We start from the raw sequence: 23,822 nt of genomic DNA on the forward strand, positions 1-23,822 counted from the left end.
CTCCCCTTCTCTCGCCTACTCCAAATCCAGCAAGAGGCTCATCCTGCCTCTTGCCCCATCCTACGAGCTGCTTGTTTTTTGCTCCTCTTGTCCAGTCCTGACAACAACCGCCATGCTGATTTGGCTGGGAAACCTCTGCAGCTGAGACCACAGGGAACAACCATGCCTGCCATCCCTTGTCTTTGTACTCCTGCACTAAAGGCTGGTACTTCAAGGCCTTTCTCTTGTGGCCCTCTTCCCATCCCTCCTCCCACGGCACAGTCAGCTCAACCAGAACTATTTTCTTGTCTTCAGTTGACGACAGTACAATGTCCGGGCGTAGGTTTGTGTACACCACATCTGGGAACTGCAACCTCCTTCCCACATCGACCCTCATCTCCCAGGACGTGGCCGTTAGCAGCAGATTGGGCTTTGGTTATTTGGTTACAAAAGGTCTGGCTCCCTCTTTGATGAAGGTGATGGCCTTCCTCAAATCTGTCTCACAGCTCAGAAGCAGGCCGCCTGCTCTGTTGAATCATGTGTCAGGCATGCTATTACACTGATCACATTGTATTCACCCTTCCATTCTCATCAACTCCACCCAGATCCTTCTGCTCACCTACACCACAGGTAGCTATGGTGACCACTTGATCTAACAACCTACACCCCTTTGGGAGGGTGGGGGGAACCCATATGATCATGGGGGAGAATAACTAAACTCCACACAGGATCAAATGGAGGTGTGAGGCAGTGTCTCTACCAGCTGTGACACTTTGCTCTGGACTCTTGCGTTCTTGCTCCTTTATTACCTCTCCCCTCCACTGCTGGCCTTTGAGTACCCGGTTTCTGCCTCTGCCTCTGCCTCTGCCCTGCTCCCACTCTGTGACTCCACTTAAAAGTATTGCTCCTGTGTGAAAGTAGACTCCCAATAGACCAACACTACAGCAAAGTCCAGCTATCAGAACCACATCCACAAGTTAAACTGAGAACACTTCTATGCATCAAAAAGTAACATTCTTCATTGTGGTGATCCCTTTTGCAGAAAGAGGTTTAATTCTTTATTCACGTCAAATTCTGTTCAAATCTTTTTGAAAGTGTTATTGGATTTATACTCTGATTACCAGTGGGCTTCCTGTTGTCTAAAATGAAACAGAACTAAACTTGGTTTAGTGCCAAAGAATGGATCGCCAGTGCCTGTTAGGACGAGGAGGTAGAGTGGGATCTGCTCATTCAAAAAAGTTTAAAGGAAGTTTTATTGTCGGAGTACATACATGTCACCATATACAACTCTGAGATTTGTTTCCTGGTGGGCATACTCAGCAAATCTGTAGAATAGTAACCATAACAGGATCTAAGAAAGATCAACCAGAATGCAGAAGACAAACTGTGCAAATGCAAACATAAATGAAGAACAAGAACATGAGATAATGAGCCCTTAAAGTTGGTTGTGGGAGTGGATGGGCAAGTGAATACTGTACCATCAAACCTGCAGCAGGAGTCTGGAGGACTGACCTCCACCTTACTGAGGCCCAGCGACAACTCTCAGACACCTCTTCTTATTTACTTCTCGAACAGGATCCAACTGAGGAGTACCAGGTTATTGTCTCCCACACCACGGCTGACCATATCAGATCTGGGGATCTCCCATCCACTGCCACCAATCTCATTGTTCCCATACCCCACACCTCCCACTGCTACCTCCAACCCAAGATCCACAAACCTGTCTGTCCAGGTTGACCTATTGTTTCAGCTTGTTCCTGCCTGACTACACACCTGCATACCTCAACTCTGTTTTATCCCCCCCCCCGGTTCTCTAACTTCCTACCTACATCCATGACCCTTCCCATGCCCTGGATCTTTTCAATGATTTCAAGTTCCCTGGCCCCAAGCATTTTATTTTCACTATTGATGTCCAGTCCCTATACACCTCCATCCTCCACCAGGAAGGCCTCAAAGCTCCCTGTTTTTTTACTGGACACCAGACCCAAGCAGTTCCACTCCACCACCATGCTCCTCCGCCTAGAAGAACTTGTCCTTATTCTCAATAATTTCTCCTTTGGCTCCTCTCGCTTCCTTCAAATAAAAGGTGTAGCCACAGGCACTCGCATGGGTCCCAGCTATGCCTGCCTTTTTGTTGGCTATGTGGTACAGTCTACGTTCCAAGCCTACACTGATGTCACTTCCCCACTTTTCCTATGTTACATCCGTGACTGCATTGGTGCTGCTTCCTTCACCCATGCCTAGTTAGTTGATTTCATCAACTTTGCCTCCAACTTCCACCTTGCCCTCAATTTACCTGGTCCATTTCTGTCTGATACCTCCCTCCACTCTCTTGATCTCCCTAGCTCTATCTCTGGAGACAGCTTATCTACTGATGTCTATTACAAACCCACTGACTCTCACAGCTACCTGGATTATACCTCTTCCCAAGCCTGTTACTTGCAGAATTGCCATCCCCTTCTCTCAACTCCTCCATCTCTGCTGCATCTGCTTGCAGGAGGAGGCTTTTCATTCCAGAATGAAGGAGATGTTGTCCTTCTTCAAAGAAAGGGGCTTCCCTTCCTCCACCATCAACCCTGCCCTTAACTACATCTCTTCCATCTTGTGCATGTCAACCCTCAGCCCATCCTCCTGCCCTCCCATTAGGGATAGGGTCCTCTTGTCCCCACCTACCACCCCTCCATAATTCCCCCCATCTCCAGCGGGATTTCACCACCTAAGCACATCTTTCCTCCCCGCCCCACTTCCTGCTTTCCACAGGGATTGCTCCCTACATGACTCCCTTGTCCATTTGTCCTTCCCCACCGACCTCCCTCTTGGCACTTATCTTTGCAAGCAGAACAAGTGCTACACCTGCTCCTACACTTCCTTCCCCACTACTATTCAGGGCCCTAAACAGTCCTTCTAGGTGAGGCGACACCTGTGAGTCTGTTGGGGTCACCTATTGTATCCGGTGCTCCCAGTGTGGCCCCTTGTATACTGGTGAGATACGATGTAGATTGGGAGACCGCTTCACCGAGCACCTACGCTCTGTACACCAGAAAAGCGGAATCTCCCAGTGGCGACTCAGTTTAATTCCACTTCCCATTCCCATATGTCAATCCATGGCCTTCTCCACTGTCGTGATGAGGCAACACTCAAGTTGAAGGAGGAACATCGATTTCTCAAACTTCCAGTAATGCCCACCCTCCCTCCTTGTCAATTACCTATTCCCCTTTCCCCCTCTCACCTCATCTCCTTGCCAGCCCATCACCTCCCTCTACTGCTCCTCCTTTTTCTTTCTTCCACAGCCTTCTGTCCTCTCCTATTGGATCCCCCTTCTCCACCCTGTATCTCTTTCACCAATCAACTTCACAGCTTTTTATTTCACCCCTCCCCCTCCTAGTTTCACCTATCACCTGTGTTTCTTCCTCCCTTCCCTTCTAACTCTGACTAATCTTTCTTTTCTCCAGTCCTGCTGAAGTGTCTCGTCCTGAAAAGTTGGCTGTTTACTCTTTTTCATAGATGGTGCCTGGCCTGCTGAGTTCCTCCAGCACTTTGTGTGTGTTGCTTGGATTTCCAGCATCTGCAGATTTTCTCTTGGAAGTGAGTGTCGTTATCCCCTTTATGTTCACGAACTTGATGGTTGTGGGGTTGTAACTGTTCTTGAAGTCCACCAAGTTCAGGAATGCAATTTTGCAGTAACTTTAACAGATAATTGCTCCGCAGTGTTTAGCAAAGGGCCAAGGATGTAAGTGGATGGAGAGTAAAAAGCCTGGGTCATAAAGATTGAAGAGGAGGGAACATTAGACACAAGTACTCAGCCAGCACAGACAGCTGAAGTCTATAGATGCTGCACTGGGCAGAAAGTGCAGGAGGAATGCCCCAGGTACTGGCTTCATCTACTACATGCCTTCAGGAGGAGAAGATGGCAGAGTTTTCCCTTTTAAATTCAGGCAGGGAGAGAGAAGGACTGAGGACTGACGCTGACACAAACAAAAGGCAGGGGAGCTTTAGCTGAACCCAAGTGTACAGAGGGTGGAGTAACAGGAGGTTACCAAGAAACAGATGGATTAGGGTCGCAATGCAGAAAAACTGATGCCAAAGTGTAGACAAATCTTTGCAATGAAGGCAAACCTCTACAGATGTGTAGTGGAGAGCGTATTGACTGGCTGCATCACAGCCTGATATGAAAACACCAATGCCTGTGAATGGAAAATCCTACAAAGGGTAGTGGATTTGGACAGTACATCATGGGTGAAGTCCTCCCAACATAGAGCATGAAAAGCTGTGATAGGAAAGCAGAGACTCTCAGTACCCGGGACATGCTCTCTTCTCACTGCTGCCAGCAGGAGAAAGTACAAGACCCTCAGTCTTCACACCACCAGGTTCAAGAACAGTTACCATCCAGTCTTTTGATCAAAAGGGGATATCTACGCTCACCTGCCCATCTACTGAGATGTTCCTACAACCAATGATCTGTTGTTAAGAACTCTCTATCTTGTTATTTCATGTTCTCGTTACTTACTGCTATCTATTTATATCTGCCGATCACTGGTTGATCTTTCATTGATCTTATTATCATTACCATTCTGTAGATTTGCTGAGTGTGCTCACAAGAAAAAGAATCTGAGGGTTGTATATGGTGATATATATATACACTTCGATAACAAAAATTACTTTGGCATCAGCACTCATCCCAGCCTAGTCCAAGTGAAGGACGGCCCCTTTGCCAAGATATATATGGGGTCAGCAGCAATCACGACTTTGAGATTCACAAGGTTGTTCAGTGAATGTGCAAGGGACAGGTGGGAAGAGAAAGCACTGGTTGAAATGCTCAGACTGCAAAGGCACACGGAAGAATGGAATCAGCTTCTGCCCCAGATCATCTGAGGATGGAGAATGTGAGAACGACAGTGGATCTTCACTAGGCACAGTCCCATTCATGACCAGTTATGATCGGCTCATGGCTCTGCTATGTGCAAAGGTGGGCAGTGATTGGCAAAGTGCAGCCAGGATCCATGATGTTGCCAGTGCAACAAGAAGCAGGTCCTGACACAAACTGTGAGGCAAAATTGAGTTAAGTAAAAGGTAGCTACCCAGCAATACTTCGAGAGTGGCTGTCCAGAAGGTGAGTCAGTCAGAGTTACAGAATTGTATAACTACTATGTACGTACTTCGGAATCTCCTGGGAACTGGAGGTGCAACCGGCTTCACAAAGTGTATCCCATTGGAACAGATAGGTTTCTCATAGACAGCCAAAGCTGCTATCCGACGGCTCCCAGCCCAGCAGCACAGTTCCGGAGAATGTTAACTGTTGTCGAGTGTTTCCTGCAGATTCAGTTTTTATTATAAAAGTGAAATGGCCATTGTTACTTACCTGCATTCCTCCTTGAAGTAACGTCTGTGGTGTCTGAAAGGAGACTTGCAGGGCTCTGGGGAGATGGGCTTTATTGGGGCTCGCTGGGTTGGTCACAGTTTGAGCTCAATGGAATGAATGGTACTGTTCTGTGAATAAAGAGCTTCAACAATGAGAGCACGAGAGAGGGAATGAGAGAGAGAGAGAATGAGCGAGAACGAGAGACAGAGAGAGAACGAGAGAGAGAACACGAGAGAGAGAGAACGAGAGAGTGAGAACAAGAGCGAGAGATGGGGAGGGGTGTGGGGAGGTGGGGGAGGGAGAGGGGTGACAGGGATGAAGAGGGGTGATAGGTATGGGGAGGGGAAAGAGAGGTGGGGGAGCAGGGGAAAGGAGTGACAATCTGTTGACATTCTGCTTACTGTAAGCAACAAGTGTTTTAATCGTTGAGGTTAAAAGTATTTCAATTCTTTCTGATTATCACCATTCTCCACTTTTAAAAACAGATACTGGCCTTGTATAATTCAAATATCTTTTAATTGTGAGTTGCTTTTCCGATAAAATCAAATATATACCAAACACTACACATATCAGCATGAACACCGAGTTTTTCCTGAAAGGATATAAAAATCTCATCATGTAAAACAATCTATAATTTGATATCCGTATCAAAGACCTACACCTGAAAATACAATCTACGCCACTCATTGCCTCTCAGATTGGACAGGTGTCTGACATCACACATCATCTGCTTGGCCTTCCTTACTCTATCACCCACTAACTCTTATTATTTAATTTTACTTTTCAAACAAAGGCAGTTGCCTACTGGAAAGAGATGCAATTTAAGATTAAACTTAAGAATTAGTTAAATTTTTATCTGCTGCAACATTTTCATTTTTCTGATCACTGTGAGGTATTTTCCTTGTATCGTTTCTATAAGGAGAGATGCATAAAAGGTCTGGGTTGAAAAACAGTACTAATTAAGCTTCAGAGAGCAAATCCAACAAATTTTAGTTAATCTTTCAGCCACCTTTATGAATGTTTCAACACAGAGCTCTCCAGAGAGCCTTGGTTTTGGCAGTAACAGTTCCCACAGAAGGCAGAAGTAATCGAGCTCCCAAGGTAGAATGTAATCTTGCATATTTTTTTATTACAACAATACGTATAAATACTGTCGCAAATTCAAAACATCAGCAAAACACTTTAATTGAAGTTTTCAGAACTGGCAACATCATCATAAACTATTCCCACACATTTCATAAAACTACTTTTAGACATACTAAGCATCTAGTTATTAGCATTTTTCTTGTTTTGCTTTGCCTTCTGTGTGAGGCAGCGAGCACCCAGCTGAGAGGAACTGCGTGAAGCACATGGTGACGTATGTTACGCACCTGTGCCCCTCCCCAGTTGGACATGGCGTCAAAACGACTGCCCTCTTAAATGCGGCAGCAACTCGATTCTTTAACTGAGTGGCTGCCCTTAAGTAGCATGGACTGTAACCTCAGTCAACCCTGGTCAATTAGCCCAGCACCACATCGTGAAACTGTAAGTTACTGCAATGAATGACAGAGGGTGTTTATAATGCCGTGGTTTTTAATGGCTAAGTGATTTTTCCCCCATCCAAATAACAAGTGTTGGAAAGCAAGATGTTGGCAAGAATTTATAGAAATGTTTTTGAGAATGTTTTTCCTATTTGCTCACACCAAGAACAAGCAGGTGCACTTAACCAGGCAAACCATTTCCAGACATTGTTTAGTTGCTGAAACAGTCGACTGTCAATTGACTTCTGAATGCCAGAAGCCAAGTATTTCAGAATTCAGTCCTTAAACACATCACATAGGCAGCCCAATCTAAGGTATAGAAAATTACACTCAAAAACATGCCACAGTGCAGGAGTTCCAGATTGGTTGCGGAATTATTTAAAAAAAAAAGCACTGAAAACTGAACTGAAGGCAGGCCGACTTGCCCACTGAAACGTTGAGTGCCCAGGACTGAACTGGTAGAGATGCTGTCCACTGAACCATTGAGCGCAGGAGTGGTGAAGAGCAGGTCAGCGGGTGCTTTAGTGGGATTCACCATTGACTGATCCGTCACCCCTAGGCGACGATGACCGGGACAAGCCTTTCTCTGTGTTGTCAGAGCTCGAACTGCTCAGGCTGTGCTGCTCGGCCGTGGAGCTGGAGGTCGCGGTGGCCGCCGGCGCCGACCTCACTTTCTCCTTAAAGTCCGTGATAATGACGGTCAGATCGCCCACAGTCACTTCCAAATGCTGTGCACTGCTCCGGTCCACGTTTTTTAACCTTGGCCTAGGGAAGGGGAGCAGAGGCAAAGTGAAACGGGGAGAAACAGACAGCCCACACTCCTGCAACCTCTCGTGGGTCAGAATCACGTTCATTGTACCTGACACAAGTCGTCAGATTTGTTGTTTTGTGGCAGCAGTACAGTGCAGGCATAACAAATTACCACAGGTTGCAATAAGAAACAAATGCAAAACTCTGATGTCAGAGGGGAAGAAGTTAGTCCTAAAATGTTAACTGTGGGACTTCAGCCTCCTCGCTGATGGTAGGAATGAGAGGAGGGCATGTCTCGGGTGGTGAGGGTAATTAATGATGGATACCACCTTTGGAAGATGTTTATTTGCACAGTTTCTCTTCTTTTACACATTGGTTGTTTGTCAGTATCTACGTATAGTTTTTTTGTAAATTCTATTTTATTTCTTTATTTCCCTCTAAATGCTTTCGAGAAAATGAATCTCAAGATAGAACATGGTAACATACATGCACTTTGACAATAAATTTACTTGGAATTTCCTATTGTAATGTTCTAATCTCTCTGAAGAACCTGAGTCAGGAGAAGATGGAACATCATTCAACTCCCCCATCTCAGCAACTCATACTGGGCTGGACTAGGAGATGACATTGCCCATGCATCTGTTAACTAACTCCACTTCCCTTCTGTATGTCATTCCTGTCCTTGCACACAGTCAGTGCAGCTCCCACGATGAGGCTCGCAGAAACTCGACACACACCACATCATTACAGACTCACTGCTCTTTCACCACCCAGGACCCAGCCTATCCCTGCTGTTGGGCAGGTTACGCTCAAGCCCTCAGACCACTCCCAATGTCAAACTGAAATAGTACAAGCACAAACATCCTGCTTCAGATGCAGATGAGGTACCTCTGAGAAATTGGAATTTCACTGATGATCACAGTGTTCATCGAGATCCTCAACTCCTGACACACTGTAGCACTCTGTTCCCACAAGTCCAGACGAGATCTGGCTTCAGAAGTTAGATTGGCAATGATTTATTTCATTTCTGATAAAAGCCTAACCATCTGCCCTGGCATTCCTAGACAGGACCATTGTGAAATCCTGCATTTTGGGACAACAGCTTTGAATGCGGCTTGGAAAGAGGCCACTTGTCCAAACTCACCGAGATTTCCTTCCAAGCTGGCCCCATTTGTTTCTGTTCCACTCATATCTGTCTAAGCCCTTTTCATCCATTTCAACTTGTCCAAATGACCAAAAAACTGAATGAATGAATGACATGAAACTACAAGAGCAGGAACCAAAAATGGAACACCCTACCAGGGCTGGGGGGAGAAGCTGATACATTGGGGATATTTAAGAAATGTTCAGATAGGCACATGGATGAAAGAAAAATGTTGAGCTATGTGAGAGCGTGGGGTGAGATTGATAGTGCAGGTTAATAGGTCTGTACTGAAGGGTCACAACTGTACTGTACTGCTCCATAAGAGCATAAGACATAGGAGCCGACAGGCTATTCAGCCCATCGAGTCTGATCTGCCATTCCATCATGGCTAAAATATCATCCCTCTCAACCCCATTCTCCTGTCTTCTCCCTCACTAATCAAGAACCTATCGACCTCCGTTTTAATATATCCAGTGACCTAGCTTCCAAAGCATTTGTGGCATTGAATTCCACAGATCTACCACTCCTCTGGCTAAGGAAATTCCTCCTCATCTCTGTTCTAAAGGGACGCCCTTCTATTCTGAGGCTGTGTCCTCTGGGCCTAGACTCCCCCACTACTTGAAACATCCACTCTATCTAGTCTTTTCAATATTCGATAGGCTTCAATGAGATCCCCCCTCGTTCTTCTAAACTCCAGCAAGTACAGGCCCAAAGCCATCAAACACTCTTCATGCATTAACCCTTTCATTACTGGGATGTCACAGTCTTCACTCACACAAACAGTTTAGGAAGGCCGCTCACCAACACTTACAAGCACAGTTTGGGATGGAAAATATATGTTGACTTTACCAATGGGTCTGACATCTCGAGGAAGGAAGTTTTTTTAAAAAACCTGCATCTGGATTAAAGAGGTTGACAAAAGGCCGTGATTCTGGAGACACAGAGCAATTCCAGAACAACGCAAAGCTCGATGGCGGCAGGAGCTCAGGAAGTGTGGCTTTACGGGATCGCTGGGACTGTGAGAAACCTTCCCCTTAGCACTCAGCTCTTTTTAAGAGGAGTTTCACCAGGATGTTGCCAGGATTGGAGGACTTTCAGAATTGGAAGTCAGGAAGTCAAGTCCCGTTGGCTGGAGCTGAGTCCACAAATCTCTGTCATCTGCGGGGAAGGTCGAAGGTCAGTGTCTGCAGGCCCGAGTTCGAATTCACTGGAAATTGGAAGCCTATCCTAGTGTTAAAGGGGTGTGTATTTGTGTGGGTGAGAGGGAGGAATGGGGCTAGTTTTACTCTTTTTCCTACCAGCATGTTAACTTCGCAACCACAGGAAAGAATATATTAGAGCTGGTCCATACAACTTTTGTGGAGCCTACAAGGCTGCCCCCATCCTCACCTCAGACCACACATCCACTTTGCTAATCTCTGCATACAGACCACTGGTTAAACGAGTCAAACCAGCTAAAAAGGAGATCAGGACCGGGCCAGAAGGTGCCACCACAGTGTGGCAAGACTGGTTTGTGAAAAAAAAACGACTGGACCATATTTGGGGAGGTGACTTCCTATGATCGTCACGTCAACACTGATGAACATGAGGGATCGGTGACTGGCTACACAGGAAAATGTACTGAAGGCGTTAAAGAAGAGGGCAAAGCTTAGTTAAGATGGTGCTAAACGGCGACTACTTTGCTCGCATCTTCGGAAACAGCTCTATTTCCATCTTTGATATCTTTATTTTACCCTTTCAGGGTTCTTTTGAAGACCCTGACCTGGAGTCACACACTAACTTCAGATCTTTGCGGGAATGAGACCCGCTGTCGGGATTTCAAGACTGGCCGTTATTCGACATGCTAAGGATGTGGCCTAAGAGCTTAGCTCACCTTTGGAGTTCCAAAGACCTCGTGGCTCTGGAGACGCGGGGGCGGGGGCAGGAATCGGAGGTCGGTGTCTGGGCAGGAGATCGGTCTGTCATGGGCGATGGAAGATCTGAGCTGTGTGCCCAGAGACCAGAGATCTTCGGGCACACAGCTTGGAAAAAGCAACGCAATGGTCTTTTAACATCGTAAACGAGCGAGTTGTTTGTTATGCATCCCCTCTCGCTGTGAAATGGAGACACCTTTTTTCCCTTATTAGGGAGGGAGAGAGCCTGTGGTATGCTGAATACCAGGTGAACGAGTAATCTTTGGGTACTGCAAGTCTGTGTCTTCGCTGTTGCTTTGCTGCACAATTGAGTGCTTGGTGGGGGTGCCGATGCTTTTTTTTGCTGGTGGGGAGAGATCGTTGCTTTGCTGCTGCTTACACATGGGAGGGGGGAGCTGTGGGGTTCTAACATTTAACTGTCATTCATTCTTTGGGGCACCCCTCTGTTTTGGTGGACGGCTGTGAAGAAAAAGCATTTCAGATGTATATTGTACACATTCCTCTGACATTAAGAGTACCTTTGAAACCGTGATTAAACACTACACAAACCAGAAATCATGGCAGAATACAGAGGATGACACTACGGTCAGCAAGAGCCCTGCTTTCACGTGCCATCAGAAAGGCAAAGCGCGAGTACTCACAGAAAACCCAGAGACATGCACCATACATAGCAAGGTATACAAACCATAACACACTCCAAATCTCCCCTGTGACAACTCCCTTCCTGATGGGCTGAATGCCGTCTATGCATGATCTGATGCACAGAAACATAGAAAATAGGTGCAGGAGTAGGCCATTCGGCCCTTCGAGCCTGCACCATTTATTATGATCATGGCTGATCATCCAACTCAGAACCCCGCCCCAGCCTTCCCTCCATACCCCCGACCCCCGTAAATGACATAACATCGTGGAAAGCCCCTGCTCCCTCTGAGGAACAGACCACAGCTGAAGTGAGGAGGATCCTAGCAAAGCTGCAGGGCTGGACAATGTACCTGGTCAGGTGCTGAAGGACAATATGGATCAGCTAACAGAGGTCTTAGGGGGACATCTTTAATGTCTCTTTGCAACTGCAGGGCTTCAAGGCAGCCAATATCATTCCAGTGCCCAAGAGAGTGACAGGAACACCATCGGCTCTGAACACTTAACAGCCAGTGGCACTGACTTCAACAATCATGAAGTGCTTTGAGCAGCTGGTAATGGATCATATAAAATTCCACCTTCCAGCTCGCCTACTGCTCAAACCGGTGCACTGATGATGTCATAGCCTTGGCCATCCACCCGGTCCTGTCCCGTCTAGAAAATAATGCCTCATTTGCCAAATTGATATTTATCAACTTCAGCTTGGTGTTTAACACAATGATCCCTCAGAGGATGGTGGGTAAACTATCCTCACTGGGACTCAACATCCCTCTCCATAGCTGGGTCTTGGACTTGGACAGAAAGACCCCAGTCAGTCCCAGTTGGCTGCAACATCTCAGGCTCCATCACCGCCTCCCCCCCACCCCCCTACCCCTCCAGGGCTGTGTTCTCAGCCCGCTTCTATTCATGCTGCTGACTCACAACCGCACTATCAGACCAGCTCAAGCAACATCATTGTTCGTTTGTTCGTCCATCAGACAACGATGAGAACTGCTCCAGCCATCTGTGATTTCCAGAGGCTTGACTGGTCTGTGGCCTGAGAGGCCAATTCACCCTCAAAACGTGGACAAGAGATGGCAGTCACATTGGGCTAGGGTCGCTGGCTCGGGCTTTCCTGGCTAGCCCATGTTTCTCTGCTGCAATTGTCCTTTCTGCCTCATGTGTCACTGTACCCTTATGGAGGGAGGAGCGTTACTCAACCTGATTCTGGGCGATATATTCCCATGTGTCTGAGATGATGCCAAAGGCTTCCAGGGTGTCTTTATAGCTCTTTCATTGGCCTCCACGGGAATGCTTTCCTTTTTGTAGTTCACCGTAAAGCAGTCTCCTAGGCAGCTGATGGTCTGGCACCGAGTTACGTGGCCAGATGGTGTAGATAGTGCGCTGGCCCGTCTTGCTAAGTACCTTGGTGCCAGGGATTCTGCCTTGCCACTTCATGTTGAGGAGTTTTCTGAGGCAGACTTTGTGGAAATGGTTTATTTACTTGGCATGCCACTGGTTCACAGTCCATGTTTCGCAGGTGTAAAACAGAGTGGGAAGTTATATGGCCCTATATAGCTTCAGGTTCATCTCTAGACTTTTTGCTTCTTCTGTTGCAGGTGTTGCTATAAAGTCTGTCAAAGGCCACACTTGCTTTGGCGATCCTGGCATTTACTTCATCATAAATGACAATGTTCTGGGATGGTGTGCTGCCAAGATACATAAACCTGTTCACTGGGTGAAATCTTTGACCATTCATTGTGGTGTTTGGCTCAATGTATGATTTCCCTGCAACTGGCTGAAGTAGATGATCATCATGGTTGGCTTCATCAGCGACAATGATGAGTTGGTATACAGAGAGGAGGTAGAGAGGCTTGTCAAATGGTGTGAGGTCAAAAACCAGAGTCTGAATGTAGACAAGATCAGTGTGTGATCTTCAGGAAGGCAGAGGTTGACTACTCTCCATTGCACATTAATGGCTCTGCCATGGACAGAGTGAAAAGCACAAAGTTCCTTGGTGTGCACATAACAGATGATCTAATCTGGACCCACAACACCACCTTATTAATCAAGCAGGTGGAATAGCACAGCAACTACACTTTCTGAGGAGACTGAGGTGTGCAAGACTCCCCGCACCCTTTCTAACACATTCTCCAGGAGCCCCATCGAGAGTGTCCTGTCGGCTACATCATGCTGTGGTACGGAAGCTGCAAGGCATCGGACTGCAAGACCCGACAGGGGACAGTGAAAACCACCAAGAGGATCACCAGGGTCTCCCTCCCCCATTTGTGACGTTTACCAGGAGTGTTGCAGATGAAGGGCCCAAAGCATTGTAGAGGATCTCTACTACCCATCTCACAATCTCTTTGACCCACTACCATCAGGAATGGGGTACAGGAGCGTCAGGATTAGGACTGCCGGACTGGGCAACAGCTTCTTCCATCAGGCTCTGAACTAATGAACCCTGCCACCACCCAGGTCTCATCAGCAGGACAGTGCCCTGTTTTTACCGCACTGTACAGTTTATTGTTCATCTGTGCTGCGCAACACATACACTTCAAATGACATTTTCGTTACTTATTTGTGGTAACATTTTGTTTTATGTGCTGTGTGTGATACATGTTCTGTGGGTGCACTGTGGTTCAGAGGAACGATGTTTCATTTGGTTGTGTATATGTACAGTCAGATGACAATAAAGTTGAATTTGAACTTACTGTGTTATGTGCAGGTCTGCAGAATGCTATGTTGGTATCGGAATGTGTAGGCTGAATTTGAGACTCTGCCCCCAGCACACCCTTTTGACGTATACGCGAGAAATAAACTTAACTCTTGAAAGGAAAGATGGGATGGGCTGGGCTTGTTCTCTCTGGAGTGAAGGAGGCTGAAGGGATTGTGAGAGCACGTGAGGCCCAGACAGATAGTCAAAATCTCTCTCTCATGGCTGGGATATCAAAAACAAGGGTGTAGGTTCAAGGGTGAGAGGAAGACAATGGGAAGGGGATCGCAGAGCAAATCTTGCCCCCACCTCCACAGAGTGAGACAGCACCTGGAACTCACTGTCTGATGAGGTGGTGCTATCAGATATGGTTTAAGACAGCGGTCCCCAACCACCGGGCCGCAAAGCATGTGCTACCCCCAGTGAGGAGACGATATGATTTGGCGATATGAGTCAGCTGCACCTTTCCTCATTCCCTGTCACGCCCACTGTTGAACTTGAACGCACGCGAGGTCATCAGTGACCCAAGACGCAAATGACCCAAGATGTGCAAAGGAATGGGTCCATGACCCATTTGTGAATGTCCCCGGTGAATCATCCATGTCAGCGCAGGAGAAAGATCAACTCCTTGAGCTTGCAGATGACGGCAGGCTGAAAAGTATGTTTGGCATAACATCTCTGCCAGCATTCTGGATCAAAGTCAAGGCTGAATATCCTGAGATAGCCACAAAAGCACTGAAAACGCTGCTTCCATTTCCAACATATTTCTGTGAAGCAGAGTTTTCTGCAATGAATGCAACGAAAACTAAATTGCGGAATAGACTGGACATAAGGAACCCCCTTCGAGTATCGCTGTCTCTCATCACCCCTCGATGGGACTGTCTTGTTGCAGGGAAACAAGCCCAGGGCTCCCACTGATTCAGCGATATTGGTGTGTTGCAATGATTTTATATGTTCATACGGGGAAAACATGCACTGTGTGTTTAATATCCAAACGTTACTTAAAATGTTATGATGCTATTGACTAATAAGTGACTTATAATTCAGTGGTCCCCAACCTCCGGGCTGCAAAGAATACAGCGGTGGCCGGAACGCACCCAGCACATCTTTAAGAAAAAAGCCAAAATAAACAAGCTAATTAATTAGGTGCCACCCGTCATGTGAATGTCGTCATGTAATTGCTGATTACGTTGCCTCCGATCTGGGCTGACATTTATGTGCTGGGCAGCAATTAGCTTGTTTATTTCGGCTTTTTTCTTAAAGATGTGCTGGGTGCGTTCTGGCTACCGCTGTACCGCTGCATTCTTCACGGCCTGGAGGTTTGGAACCACTGTTATAATTGACTTATCACTATATTCATACGAGGAAAATATGCGCTGTGTTTAATATTAAATTTGTTAGATGAACCCCTTTAGAAATGAAATTGAGTGTATTAACCACTTATAAGTGACTTATCACCTATATTCTGGTCGTGATTAACACCCACTCCGCACTCCCCCCCCCCCCCCCCATCAGCCAGTCTGCAAGAATATTGTCAATATTAAACCGGTCTGCAGTGCAAAAAAGGTTGGGGACCCCTGGTTTAAGAGGCATAGAAGGGCATGGACCCAATGCAGCCAGCTCGGAAGTGGTGTACATGGCCAGAAATTTCAGTGTGGACATGGGACAAAGGACCTGTTTGTGTGCTGTGTGAGTCTTGCCCTATAGTACAAGAATTACTCATGGTTAACATATGTGCAACGAGACTCCACTTTCATTAAAGTGAAGAATACCTGTTTCCGGCTCAATATTGATCTGAAAGCTTTACCTTATTTTCTTGTGACTTTTCTTTTTACTGACAACTTCTTTCTCCGTTTTCTCCTTCTCTCCCTTGTCCTTTTTCTCTTTCTTTGGTTGCGTGGGAGATGCAAATTGTTGGGTTACTTGCTGGGCAACCAACTGAGACACTGGGCGAGGCTTCCTACAGTCAACACAGGATATTACACAATTATATAGCCAGCAGTCAGTGTTAATAGATCACCTGTTTCTGCAACACTGTAACTGGATATCTAAGACCTGAAGCACAGGATAGTTTAACACAAGATGTGGCCAAAGGTTTGTGGCAATTGGCAGCAACATCCCCCTGCCCCACATCTCTGCCTCTGTCCCATTCGCTGCTTCCCTGCTCCCTGTGGACACTGTGATCCCACTCACCCAACAACACTCATCCCCGCCATCTGTCTCCAACCTGTTCTTGTCCCAACTCTTGCAGCACCTACCCACCCCTCACTTTCCCAGTTCCCCGCCAACAAGCCCGAGTGCTGGTGCCTGCAAAAACAAAATGAATCAGGGCTGACTCCACAACAAAACATGCCATCATTTAATTTTACCCTCTTTGCATGAAAGAAATGCACAGACAAGTCAGCACACAAACAGGTACAAACATACAAATAGACATATAGGCATTAATAATAGCAGCAAGAGACAGATAGACATACAGGCATTATTAATAGCTGCTTCTAATTCATAGGTCTGATCTGCATGCCATTAACCCCTGGTTATCAGGAGCACCATGATTCTGACCCTGGCAATCAGAATCAACTTTATTATCACCGACAAACACTCAGTGACCACTTTATTCGGTACCTCAAGTACTTAATAAAGTGGGCACTGAGTACGTGCTGGTTGTCTTCTGCTGCTGTAGCCCACCCACTTCAATGCCTGATGTGTTCTGCATTCAGAGCTACTCTTCTGCACACCACCGTTGTAACATCTAGTTATTTGAGTTGCTGTTACCTTCCTGTCAGCTTGAATCAGTCTGGCCAATGTCCTCTGCCGTCTCTCATTAACAAGATGATTCCGCCCACAGAACTGGACTTTTGTGTTTGTCGCACCATTCCCTGTACACTCTGGAAGCTGTTGTGCATGGAAGTTCCGGGAGATCAATACTCAAAACAACCCGCCCAGCACCAACAATCATTCCACAGTCAGTCACTTAGGTAACATTTTTTTCACCATTCTGATGTTTGGTTTGAACAACTGAACTTCTTGACCACGTCTGCGTGCTTTTGCGCATTGAGTTGCTGCCACATGATTGGCTGATCAGATATTTGCATTAACGAGCACGTGCTCAGGCCACTGAGTGGATGTCATGAAATTTGCTGTTTTGCAGCAGCGGTACAGTGCTGTACTTCATAGATACTATAAATTATAATAAGAAATAGATTAAAAAATTAAATAAGCAGTGCAAAAAGAGTGAAAAAATAGAGGTATTAGATTACGAGGACACTCAGTCCTCTTTTATTGTCATCTAGTAATGCATGCATTAAGAAATGATACAATGTTTTTCCAGAATGATATCATGAAAACACATGACAAACGACTGAAAAACTGACAAAAACCAGATAATTATAACATATAGTTACAACAGCGCAAAGCAATACCGTAATTTGATAAGAACAGACCATGGGCACGGTAAAAAGTTTCAAAGTCTCTTGAAAGTCCCATCATCTCACGCAGACGGTGAACCTCTAACAACGCAAACTTGCCGATGCAGCATCCTGGAAGCATCCGACCACAGTCCGACTCCGTGTCTCTGACCAGCTCTCCGACACCGAGCACCATCTCTGCCGAGTGCTTCAACCCTGGCCCCGGCAACAGGCAGTAGGCAAAGCTGAGGATTTGGGGCCTTCGTCTCCGGAGATTCTTGATCGCACTGTAGCAGCAGCAGCGAAGCAGGCATTTCAGAAGTTACTCCAGGTGTTCCTCCGTGCTTCTCACGTCTGTCTCCATCAAATCCAGATTGTGCACGGCCCCCTAGTTACACATACGATATTCATTCGGAACGGCCGCGCGCGTTGCATTGCGCCACCATCTTCTCCTCCCTCCTTTGTTCATGGGTTCACTGTTAGTGTCTGTCTGATGGCGGAGAGGAAGAAGCTGTTCCTAAAACATTCAGTGTGGGTCTTCAGGCTGCTGTTTCTCCTCTCCGATGGTCGTAATGAGAAGAGGGCATGTCCTGGGTGGCGAAGGTCCCAGTGATGGATGCCACCTTTCTGAGGTATTGCCTTTTGATGACGTCTTTATGGTGGGGAGGTTAGTGCCAATGATGGAGATTACAGCCCTGTGCAGCTTTTAACAAGCATTACCTCTCAGTACCCACACAAAGGTACACGGCTGGTCTGTGCAGTGTTGCCATAAGACCATTAGACATAGGAGCAGAATTATGCCGGTCAGTCCACCGAGTCTGTTCCGCCATTTCACCGTGGCTGATCCATTTCCCTCTCAGCCCCATTCTCTCGCCTTCTTCCTGTAACCTTTCATACCCTGACTCTCAAGAACTCATCAGCCTCTGCCTTAAATACACCCTATGACCTGGCACTTGTAGCAACAAATTCCATAGATTCACCACCCTCTGGCAAAAGAAATTCCTCCTCATCTCCACTCTAAATGGACGTCCCTCTATTCCAAAGGCGTGCCCTCTGATCCTCGACTCCCCTTGGAAACGTTCTCTCCACATCCACTCTATGGAGGCCTTTCAATAGATTTCCGTGAGGTTACCCCTCATTCTTCTAAATTCCCGTGAGTGAAGACTCAGAGCCATCAATCGCCTCTTATATGATAAGCCTTTCATTCCTGGAATCGTTCTCGTTAACCTCCTCTGAACCCTCTCCAAATTTACCAAGAAACAACATTAACAACACCAGCACTATAGTAATGAATGCAAACGCATAACATTTGCCCCAATCCCCCTGTACAAATGCGTCATGAAGGCTGCTACATTATTGCATTACTAACCTAGTGCTCCTGCATTCTTGCGAGCTGTTAGCAAAGTCTGTGACGCCTTTGACAAATGTATGGCAATAAAGGCAAGTGCCAGGTGGACAGAAAGGAGGCCGCGTCCTCGCGGAGGGAAGGAAAGGTGGATGGATTCCTCAGCAAGCCCGGTGGGTACAGGTTTAAGAAGGCTGTAAAAATAGCAGACTGAACACTCTGGGGAGAGAATTTAAACACAACAACACTTGGTAAAGCTCAGAGCACTGCACATTGTGGAAGCAAGATGGAGATGCAGGAAAGATGGCAGGAGGATCGCACTTAGCACTGGCAGGGACGTTTATCATTTTTATTTACCTGGAAGAGGACGGAGTGACTAATGAAAGTCTTTAAACTTGCAAAGGGGTTCGATAAAGAAAAAAATACCCATTTCTGGGGGAGATGGGTACTGAAAGACTCTGATCATCTAGTCCCCAACCATTCAGAAATCTTCCATGGTTTGGCATCTGGCTCACCCACAGTTTTCACTCCAATAACCCCAGTTCCCACACTCTCTCCAAACTCACCTGGCGCCCCCTTTTCAAATTACTGGGGTCACTGAAATATCACTGTATAACATCTCTTTTAGAAATAAATTCAAAAGTTGTGCGGGAGTATTAACAATAAAGCATCCAACAGATGAGGTGGAGCAGCCGGATTTTAACCAAGATTTACTGTACTACGTGCCGTAAATTCCAGGAAAGCACAGGAGATTCTGGTCTGCTGGACCAAGGAATAAATCAGGCCAACAGCAACGTGCCTGTGAATCCACAACTCCGCTGGAGGCTGGATCCTGGGGTTAGAGGACCATGCATCTGGGTGGTTAGTGGGGAGGGAGGAACAAGGATTCTTTAGCTGTAGTTGTTTTGTCCCTGGTTGTGCTGGGTGTTGTTCTGCCGAGCATCGTGGGCGACCTGTATTGTGCCGAGCATCGTGGGCGATCTGCGTTGTGCCGAGCATCGTGGGTGATCTGTGTTGGTGCCAAGCATCGTGGGTGATCTGTGTTGTGTCGAGCATCGTGGGCGATCTGTGTTGTGCCGAGCATCGTGGGCGATCTGTGTTGTGCCCAGCATCGTGGGCGACCCCCTGTATTGTGCCGAGCATCATGGGCGATCTGTGTGATGCCGAGCATCGTGGACGACCTGTGTTGTGCCCAGCATCGTGGGCGACCTGTGTTGTGCCCAGCATCGTGGGCGATCTGCGTTGTGCCCAGCATCGTGGGTGATCTGTGTTGTGCCCAGCATCGTGGGCGACCTGTGTTGTGCCCAGCATTGTGGGCGACCTGTGTTGTGCCCAGCATCGTGGGCGATCTGTGTTGTGCCCAGCATCGTGGGTGATCTGTGTTGTGCCCAGCATCGTGGGCGATCTGTGTTGTGCCCAGCATCGTGGGTGATCTGTGTTGTGCCCAGCATCGTGGGCGACCCCCTGTATTGTGCCGAGCATCATGGGCGATCTGTGTGATGCCGAGCATCGTGGACGACCTGTGTTGTGCCCAGCATCGTGGGCGACCTGTGTTGTGCCCAGCATCGTGGGCGATCTGCGTTGTGCCCAGCATCGTGGGCGACCTGTGTTGTGCCCAGCATCGTGGGCGACCTGCGTTGGTGCCGAGCATCGTGGGCGATCTGCGATGGTGCCGAGCATCGTAGGCGATCTGCATTGGTGCCGAGCATCGTGGGCGACCCCCTGCGTTGGTGCCGAGCATCGTGGGCGACCCCCTGCGTTGGTGCCGAGCATCGTGGGCAATCTGTGTTGGTGCCAGAATATGTGGCGGCACTTGTGGGCTGCGCCCATCACATTGTTGGGGCTGGTTTTTATTGCGAACAGCACCTTTCACTGGATGTGATAAATAAATCTGAATCTGAAAGTGCATCCAGGTAGAATCAGGAAGGTCGGGAAAAGGAGAAGAAGGAGACACAAACACCAGAGATTCTGCAGATGCTGGGAACTCACAAAATTCTGAAGGAACCCAGCAGGTCAGGCAGCATCTATGGAGAGGGTTAAACAGTTTAGATTGAAGGAGCAACACCTCCAACTTAATGGCATGAACATCAATTTCTCCAACTTCTAGTAATTTCTATCCCCTCGCCCTTCCTCAATTTAATAATTCCCCATTCTGGCTCTACTCTCTCCCCTTCTCATCTGCCCATCACCTCCCTCTGATTCCCCTCCTCCTACATCCACTCTTTTCTCCCATCATATTCTCCTTCTTCAGCCTTTTGCTTCCATCTATCACCTGCCAGCTTCTCTCTTCACCTCCCCAGCAACCCATCTTCCCACTCACCTGGTCTCAACTATCACCTGCCAGCTTCTCTCTTCACCTTCCCAGGAGCCCATCTTCTTGCTCACCTGGTCTCAACCATCACCTGCCAGCCTGTACTCCTTCCTCTCCCCCCAACCTACTTCTTCTGGTTTCTGGCCCCTTCCTACCCAGTCCCGTTGAAAGGACTTGGTTCGAAACATTCCCCTCCATAAAGGCTGCCTGACTTAACTGAGTGCCTCCAGCATTTAGTATGTGTTGCAGAAGGAAAGGTGACAGGCCTTGATGGGGCGGTGTGGAGATGACCTCTGTGCTACACAAGCGCAGTCAGTCAAACATTCTGCAAATGCTACATAATCCCGTTGTGGCAGGACTACTGAATTGCCAAGCCCGTTAACATTGCTGTAAACCTTACTGCCACTGCATTAGTGTACAGTCACAGGAGTGCGATCACTTGAGTTGAGTAAGTTGTTCTCCTCAGGGTTGTCTACTGGTGGGATCTCAGCTGGCCGGAGAGGCCGACTGGGGATCCACATATTCTGAGGGGCGCTCAGAACGCAAAATCCTGCCCACTTCGCCACGAGACTTAATCCGGAAAGTTAGGATGAAGTCCTTTGAAGGAGAATGCTTGTACACAACTTTGTTTAACGTGGGGAGGCTGATGCACGTGTGGTGACCACACGGGTATTGACAAACAGATCGGGGTCAGGGTCCAGTGGCACGGAACACAAGATGACAGGACGGCCCTTCTCTGCTGCAGCCTTCCTCCACTTTCACTGCTGTTGTGATGTGTCACCATCTCCCGTCAGCTCCCACTGTCGAGGTCTTGGTTGGATTGCTCTTTTTCCCGGAGCCTCCCCCTTAACCTCACCACCATGAGAGACCCTACCAGGAGCTGAGCGCCAGACGGCTAAACGCTGGGCAGCATCACTCTCGGGATCACAGCAACTCCATCATGGTAAGTGACGGTCCTCAGAGAAGGTAGAGCACCAGTAAGAAACTAAACATGCTGTTTCTCTCTGGGTTGCTGCCTCCTTCTCTACACCCACAGCTCCAGCACAGTTTCGCTAATTTTCCACCCAAAACAAATCACCCCTTGTGTTTGGAATTATGCTTCTCTCCCAGTGGTATTTAAGATTTTCCAGGTGGAATTTAAAAGAGAAAGAAAATGACCAAAAGCTGCATGGAGAAATTACTGAGACTCTTTTTCCAGCCTTTAAATTCCAGCAGTTTGAAGATCTATTATGACTAAAATAATAAATTTTGATAGCCACAGATAAACATCCCAATAACTTAACCCATTAAGAGTGCTATTTGACTCATTTGCTTTTTTTGACACTTAATCTCCTGCCTTCCACACAACCACAGACAACTCTTTCATATTTATCCACTGTGCTCATTAAACTGGGTGGCGAGGTGGAGATACGTCTCTACCAAAGGAGGTGTAAGACACTCTTTCCTTCTGCTAGCCTGTAGGGCAAGATGTAGTACCTGCTTAGTGCCCCCCCCCACCCTCATCAGGGTCACGTGAAGCACGGAAGCAGGTGGTGGATGATTGTATGAGCAGCTCGTGCAGATCACAAGTCCTGGTTATGCAACCACTGACGCCAGGCAGACAATCTCCAAAGAGTATTGATAATGGTCCATATTGTAAAGACTCAGCCCAGAAGAAAGCAATGGCAAACTAGTTCTGTAGAAAAATTTGCCAAGAATAATCATGGTTATGGGACCATGATCACCTATGTCATACGATATGGCACATGATGATGATGATGCCATATGGCATGGCACATAATGATGATGTCATATGGCATGGCACATAATGGTGACAATGATGCTGCTGCCTGCTAAACAATAGCCTCACCGAGAGCAACGCAGGAGACTGCAGATGTTGAAGTTGTACAATACGTTGGTGAGGCCTAATTTGATCATCAACTCGGTGAAAGACGCTCTTTGGTCTGCCCGAAACTTAGTGGTCTACCAGCACATGGAGATGCCCGTGACTGAATGCTGCTGACTGGCTCATTTTCGCCTGCAGGAGTACGTGCTGAGGGATGCACTCAAGCTTGGTGCGGCCACCGCGGAGGCCCGCTGGGGAAGGACCACAGTTTAATGCGGGATGGTTTTTTGAACCAACATGTCGAGGAACCAACTAGAGAGCAGGCTATTCTGGACTGGGTTTTGAGCAATGAGGAAGGGTTAATTAGCGATCTTGTCGTGAGAGGCCCCTTGGGTAAGAGTGACCATAATATGGTGGAATTCTTCATTAACATGGAGAGTGACATAGTTAATTCAGAAACAAAGGTTCTGAACTTAAAGAGGGGTAACTTTGAAGGTATGAGACGTGAATTAGCTAAGATAGACTGGCAAATGACACTTAAAGGATTGACGGTGGATATGCAATGGCAAGCATTTAAAGGTTGCATGGATGAATTACAACAATTGTTCATCCCAGTTTGGCAAAAGAATAAATCAAGGAAGGTAGTGCACCCGTGGCTGACAAGAGAAATTAGGGATAGTATCAATTCCAAAGAAGTAGCATACAAATTAGCCAGAGAAAGTGGCTCACCTGAGGACTGGGAGAAATTCAGAGTTCAGCAGAGGAGGACAAAGGGCTTAATTAGGAAGGGGAAAAAAGATTATGAGAGAAAACTGGCAGAGAACATAAAAACGGACTGTAAAAGCTTTTATAGATATGTAAAAAGGAAAAGACTGATAAAGACAAATGTAGGTCCCCTGCAGACAGAAACAGGTGAATTGATTATGGGGAGCAAG

General features: G+C 47.2%; 1 protein-coding gene across 3 annotated transcripts in view; it reads right to left on the reverse strand.

The window, feature by feature from the left end:
* Window positions 1-5,851: 5,851 nt before the first annotated feature.
* yaf2 (YY1 associated factor 2) overlaps window positions 5,852-23,822 on the reverse strand; it is a 161,475-nt gene continuing 143,504 nt past the window's right edge. For all 3 annotated transcript variants that reach the window (XM_063058336.1, XM_063058335.1, XM_063058337.1), the window contains exons 3-4: window positions 15,807-15,959; window positions 5,852-7,623 (exon numbers count right to left, since the gene is read on the reverse strand). In XM_063058336.1, the coding sequence (XP_062914406.1) occupies window positions 7,380-7,623; window positions 15,807-15,959 (397 nt within the window). In that variant the 3' untranslated portion in view covers window positions 5,852-7,379. The remainder of the gene's footprint in view (window positions 7,624-15,806; window positions 15,960-23,822) is intronic.

This window comes from Mobula hypostoma, chromosome 9, assembly GCF_963921235.1.
Source record: "Mobula hypostoma chromosome 9, sMobHyp1.1, whole genome shotgun sequence".
In the NCBI taxonomy this organism is placed as follows: domain Eukaryota; kingdom Metazoa; phylum Chordata; class Chondrichthyes; order Myliobatiformes; family Myliobatidae; genus Mobula; species Mobula hypostoma.